Here is a 6,682-nt window from a genome sequence, read left to right as displayed (position 1 = left end):
GAAACGTCCTGGAGGCGGAGTCCAGCGCCTGTCCATCACACGAACACCCCCGCCCCCTTCGCGCGCGTGTGCTGGCGTAACCATAGCAACCGTGTTGTTGTTGTCGTCGGAGGCGCGAGTCTCGATAGAGGGACGTTTAACGGGTAAATATGGCTTTAATTTAGTACTTCAGAGTCACAGTGTGTGTGTTTGTGTGTGTGTGTGTGTGTGTGTGTGAACAATATGATTAATAGTTTCATTTTTATTTACAAACATAAACAAAAATACTGTAATACATAGTGTAATATATATGTATATAAATTATGACCTCATGGTTTAAACTCTTCACTGAGTGTATAAATGACCCCAACAAACTCTGAGTTACCCATATAACTGTATGTATTGTTATTACACATAAAACTGGTGCAATATCTTTCCCTTTTTCCCCTCACATGTGCAATAACTGTATATAGAAACTAAGGATTATTTCTAAATGTATTTATTACTCTTTTCCCTTTCCTCCTGTAAATGACTGTAATCACCTGTAACCAGGTATAAACAATTCCCCTCTGGGGTTAATAAAGTTCATTTAATCTTAAAAATCTTCTCCAACAACTGTAGAAAAGTTACACAGATGTTTAATAGTTTCATACGTAATTACAAACATTTACAATGTAAAAAAAAAAACAGACAATTATTATTAGGAATTTATTAAGAATCAAGATTCAAAGAAATTTATTAATCTTAGAGGGAAATTGCTTTGTCTTGGTTATACTGTTGCTCTGATTAATTTACCGGGAAGAAAGGAAAAAAATTAGATTAGGAAAAAATATATTGGACAGGAAAAAATAAATTAAAGAAAGGTAAATTAAAAGAAAAATAACAATAAATAGAATTAAAATAGAATAGAATTAACTTTGGCACACAATTAAGTTACATATTGCACTAGTACTGTAGTGTAATTGAAAAGAAGTATTGCACAAGTGTATTATAATCGGATATTGCAATTGGAACTTGAGTTGTGTGAACAGTAGTGTCATAAAATATTATTGAACAGGAACTCCTGACAGTCCCTGTCCTGTAGTGAAAACGCTAGAGAGAAGAGTTATATAATTTTATGGCCAGAGGGAGAAAAGATCTCCTGTGGCGCGATTAATACAGTATTACTTTTATTATTTTTACTATTAATATTATTACAACCTCATGCTTAATATTACATCAAATTAAATTTCTGCATCAATTGTAAAAAAAAAATTGTTAGACTAAATGACACAATTACACAAAACTGCTGGTACCTGTATGTTAATTGAATTGATTAAAAATGAACACAAAGTAATTAATTGATCAAAGTCGACAAATGCAGCAATAATTATAAACCGCAATAACGGTCTGCTTTACATCAAGTCCTTGGATGTTATAATAAAATTATATTAATTATAAAATAACCTCGTGAAATTATTCAACTTTCTCTGCAACAGTTGTAGAAATGTTACTCAATTTACAAAAAATCTCTAGAGTGAAGTGCAGAAAAACATTGCAGTTACAGGAAAATTGATCACATGTGTTTATTAGTCACATCAGGTGAATATGAATCTCACAACATGAAAGTGTCCTACAGTACGTGCAGGAGGGAAAACGTGTAACGATCAGATCAGACGTGAAGTTCAAGTGACATTTTTGTAAGAGTATGGATGGCACAGTCCAGTCATGTTAATCAATTAATCAGTCAAGTAAAAAGGACACATTAATTACTTGACTGATTGAAGACAACGAAAGCAACAACAAATTGTATTGTATTAAAATGTGGAGTAAAAACATTACATATCATATGTAACTACCCTCAGGCCTTATGTGACACATTTGCTTTTATTTATTGGTATCTATGTAAGTACATTATTTTATTATTTTTATTATTATTATTATTATTCATTTATCATTTATATATTGTTTATTTGCTTGTTTGTGCAATATTAATTAATTAATATGGCAAACAAACAACACAACAACCACAACAACAACCCGGTTTAATTATATATTATTACTCATAATTAAATAATAACTATAAACAGCAAGAGCGGTCTGCTTTACATCAAGTGCTTGGACCTCTAGTGCATTACAATAAAAACAAATATATAAAATTCATTACAAATTCAACACTCTTTCAGGTAAAATGGGCACTAAAAAAAGTTAATTAGATTTTTTTTTTAAGTCTAACCTTCTAATGAGCAGTAAGTATTGTAAAGTGAAGCGATGCAGAAGAAGATAATATAATAATAATATAATAATAAAAATCACTTTAATTGGAATTTTTCAATTGCAAAGCATCAAACTGATGAGGTTACTGTAACTGTTACCTGATATTTAAAGAGTGTCAGGGTGATTCGTAAAGTAAAGACAGCAAAAGTGTGAAGTATATATAAAATATAATTTAAGAAACTAGCATGAAATATATAAGTACTGGAGATTGCTTTGATCTGATACTCAGGAAAAGAAAAGAAAAAAGTCAATCAGATCCTGTAAGTAAGGGAACAGATGGGACTTGGTTTTGGGGATTTTCTTTTAGAAGTTTTGTAAATTCTGTAGTGCTACACAGTTAATCGCTTAAAATTAAAATCACAATACGGACCTCTGCAATTTTCTGCATTTCTGTAGAATTTGTCTGAAAGTATTTGTTTATTTTATTTCTGAATGGATACATAAATATGTTTAAATACACAATGTAATAGTTAAAGCATTAAGGCAGCTCTAATCTCTTATTCAAATTTTGTAAGAATTGATTTTATTCAATGATTTATACTGTATCACATTTATTAGCTCATTTACCCCAAGTGACCTTTGTGTGAAAATGTTTAAGTGAATTTTAAACAGCTTTGATGTTTGTCTCCTGATTTATTTCTGTATTTATTTTTTGTATTTTTTGAGTCTAAAGTCCTCTCCTTTTGTTCTTAAGTTATTTTTAGCTCTTGTTTCTGAAACTGGTGTCAGAATGTAGGAGTAGAAATGTGTGTAATGAGATCTTTGTCCACTAGATGTCGCCATGTGCTTTTTCCCCCCTGCAGCACTACTTAAGGAGTTTCAGTACTCAGTACTGGGTGGTTTAATTTAAAAATAAAATGTATAGATTTTCTGTTTCAGCAGAAATGAGTGCAAAGAAACCCAAAAGCCCTGTGAGCAAAGTGAAAGGGAAAGGTAAGAGTGTGTCGAGTGTGTGTGTGTGTGACCCCTTCTGTTATTCCTATACCCTTGTTATATCCTTCATACACACACACACACACACACACACACACACACACACATAGCTTCACATATTCTGTCTTTACTGTTGTTTTTGTTTATTTGCTTGTCTTTAGATAAGAAGAGTAGTGCATCTCCATCACCAGAGCCAAGCGGCAGAAGTTCTTCACGAGGCAAAGAGACAGAACCAGGTAAAGGGCTGAGAAGGCTTTAACTTCCTCAACATTCTCCTCTTTTTCCTGCTGCACATTAATAAATAAAACCTGAAGCGGAACCAGCAGAACCCGAGGCTCTGGTTTACTCTCAGCTTTGTATCTGGAGCTCGCACCGTTTCTCTGTGCTCTAACCTTCTGTAATCAACCCCGGAGTGGTGTGATGAAGCGGCGTTACTGTTCGCACCTGAAGCACCACAACAATATGGGTTTATTCCTTTTACAACACAGCAGTTTATTATTAATTAAGAGTGATGTAATTTGGTTGTTTGTTTGTTTTTGCTTTACCCATGAATTTTACAAAGTGCTGACACTGAAGACTCCTTCATGTGTGATATAGCAACAACTTTATCAGTTCAACATTGTTTACGATTACTATAGAAACATTACATATTAAATCAGAGTGTTTATGTAAACCTGCGCTGCTGGAAAATACCGTCACTCTGACGTGCAAAACACCAAATCGCACATCAAATAAAAACACAACCACAAAAGCAAAAAACAAACAAACAAACAAAAACACATCTTAATATTAAATCAGAGGATTTTTTTTTTTTTGATTTCAAGTTTGCTTCAAGTTGTGTTTTTTGTTCGTTGTTTTTTTTTTTGTTTTGTTTTTTCACATTTGATGTTGTGTTTTCTTCTTGGTTGTGGTGTGTGTGTTTTTTCTGCTTTTGTTATGTTTTTACTTTTTATTGTGAATGAATTTTAAATGTGTTTTGTTTTAAACGTGTTCAAGTGTTTTGCATCATCAGATCTCATGTATAAAGCACAAAAGCTGTAAGGTCATGTGCTACGTATAGGAAAGTACACACACACACACACACACACACACACACCTCGAGGTCATGCTATTAAACACACACCTTTTAATATACAGTACATCCTCAATAACTATTTTCTCATATCATAATATAATACACCTGGTTTCAAAAAGATATTATTTCTCAGAATATATCGACTTTACCAGTCACAGGTTTAAACTTCTCTCAATCATTAACGGTGTGAGTTTTTCCCCCCAGAATTTTTTTAACCATTTTACCAGGGGTGCCAATAATTTTGGAGCTGGCTGTCAAACTATTTCAGGAGGTTTTAGTGAACAGTAACTGTAAGGATCTTTCATCAAATCACAGCTGAAGATTAACCGATACTCCCAGTTCTGTCTCTCTGATGACTCAGTCACGCCCCCCAGTGGAGGGGGTTTGTAGGTGTATGTCTGTTATTTATTCCAGTGGTGTAACGAATGAACTGCACTCTGTCATTATGCTAAACCACATCGAGGTTTTGTGCGAGTGCGAGTGTGAGTGTGCGCTAACACCTGTTTTACGTCACTGTTGTTTCTATGGTAACATCTCATCCACAGGAACATGTTATCATTGATAGAATGAAGTTTCTCTTTAAGTCTAACATTAGTGGAAGGAGTCTGCAGTGTCGGTGCTTTATTACAGTCAGAAGTAAAGCTTCCTGTTGAAGTCATTAATAAACGTGGTCTGTGTTGTTAAATTCGTTAAGTTCTTGTAGTCATTCTTTCGTTCGTGTTCCCGTTCCGTCCCCAGCACACCCGGACCACATCCGGCCGCTGGTCCTGACCTCGGCCACGCAGGAGCTGTTCGGTTGCCGCGCCGACGAGGATGTAACGCGTGAGAACCCCTACAAGCTTCTGAGGAAAGCAGACATCGTCCTGGACATGAGAACCCGAGCGGCCGTGTCGGACTTCAGCCCCATCAAACAGACCGTGCTGGTGAGGACGTCCGCTTAAACAAAGCCTGCTTTAAACACCTGACTGTACCTGCAATATCCTACACACCTCTACAGTCAATGGCCTTACAGTGGATTTTATTTATTTTTAATAAAACGACATAAAGGACCTTTTAAACACTTTACATATCCCTTTTAAGTGTATTTAAAACACCGTCTTGTGTATTCAGTGTTTTGGGTTTTTTTTTTTTTTTTTAAATCATATGGTACCGTATTTCAAAACAATAATCTTATTTCAAAACAACATATTTCCATTTTAATGTCTTCGTAAACACCTTATAGTATATATTCCTTCTTTTTAACAAAAAACATGTCTTTAAAATTACATGGTACTTAAGCCCTTCCTTGTTCCTTTTCAACAAAAAAGTACCCATTCTACCATTGAGTCATGTTACAGTAGCTTTAATATCCTTAAAACACCTTAATGTACATTAAACGCTTTTAAAAATAATAATAATAATAATAATAGTCTTATGTTCTTATGGTCTTTTTATTATACATTCAATTGTCTTTTTTAAAAATACCTCAGTGTCCTCTACGTGTCTTTTAAAACACTGTCGAGTTCACTGTTGAAGTTCTTTCAAATAAATCAGGATTGTTTTAAATGCTGATATTTCGCATGAGGACGGAAAAAAACCTTATAAATGTGAACTTGATGGCAACCAAGTAAGGAATAACGTACGATGTTGAGATTTTATAGGAACATGGTAGAGGGCGTGTTGTTTAATTGTCCTGTAACAGCGGTCCTGCAGTGTTTTATTCCTCTTATAACCAAAAAGTCACATTTTTGTATGAAATTGTGTAATTTTTGGCCGAACATTTTTACAGGTAATGTTGTAGAACCACCACAATTTGAAAGAGTTTATGAAATAAAACCACATAAAAACACAGCTATAATAAAATATGGTCATATAAGTGTATGATGCAATGTGTGTGTGTGTGTGTAGGACTACCCTGAAGACGAGATGCTGCTGGTGTTTGATCAGGACTTCACCTATGGTCAGGTCTTCTACCTGGTGGTCACGCCGGAGGCCAAACAGAGCGCATTGTTTGTAAGGAGACGTCTCATGAAGAAAAACAAAACATGAACAAAATATGTATATATTGGAAATTGGAATTTGTGCGTGTGTGTGTGTGTGTGTGTGTTTTTTAGCCCCCAACTGTGATAGAGGAAGAGAAGGATGAAGATGCAGAAGATGTGGAGGTGGAAAAGAAGAGTCCTGAGCCCCGGCGCTGGGTTTCACTGGGCAGCGAGGGAGAGATCGAGGAGATGGCTACAGACACCAGGGACCCGAGTGTATGCACATCACACACACACACACACACACACACGCACACACTGCAACCCAAATACACACCACCTACAAGACTAACACAAAACTCATCTCACACACCCTATCCTGTCTTCAGCTCCGCCACAAGGTCTCGCGGGTGAGACGAGCGTTTGGGGCTCCGGTGGTCTTCACTGACCTCAACGCCTTGGAGACGAAGAGCGCCTA

At 35.5% G+C, this 6,682-nt stretch overlaps 1 protein-coding gene across 1 annotated transcript in view; it reads left to right on the top strand.

Annotated features, from left to right (window-relative positions):
- The first annotated feature begins 111 nt into the window (after positions 1-111).
- dnai3 (dynein axonemal intermediate chain 3) overlaps positions 112-6,682 on the top strand; it is an 18,994-nt gene continuing 12,423 nt past the window's right edge. Inside the window, exons 1-7 of the mRNA XM_053483127.1 lie at positions 112-143; positions 3,115-3,168; positions 3,330-3,404; positions 4,982-5,166; positions 6,131-6,235; positions 6,337-6,480; positions 6,594-6,682. The exon at positions 6,594-6,682 is cut by the window's right edge and continues 111 nt beyond it. Of these exons, the coding sequence (XP_053339102.1) occupies positions 3,120-3,168; positions 3,330-3,404; positions 4,982-5,166; positions 6,131-6,235; positions 6,337-6,480; positions 6,594-6,682 (647 nt within the window). The 5' untranslated portion in view covers positions 112-143; positions 3,115-3,119. The remainder of the gene's footprint in view (positions 144-3,114; positions 3,169-3,329; positions 3,405-4,981; positions 5,167-6,130; positions 6,236-6,336; positions 6,481-6,593) is intronic.

Source organism: Clarias gariepinus, chromosome 22 (assembly GCF_024256425.1).
Source record: "Clarias gariepinus isolate MV-2021 ecotype Netherlands chromosome 22, CGAR_prim_01v2, whole genome shotgun sequence".
Taxonomy (NCBI): domain Eukaryota; kingdom Metazoa; phylum Chordata; class Actinopteri; order Siluriformes; family Clariidae; genus Clarias; species Clarias gariepinus.
The sequence above is the reverse complement of the archived record's forward strand: the minus strand, read 5'-3'. Positions and strand labels throughout refer to the sequence as shown.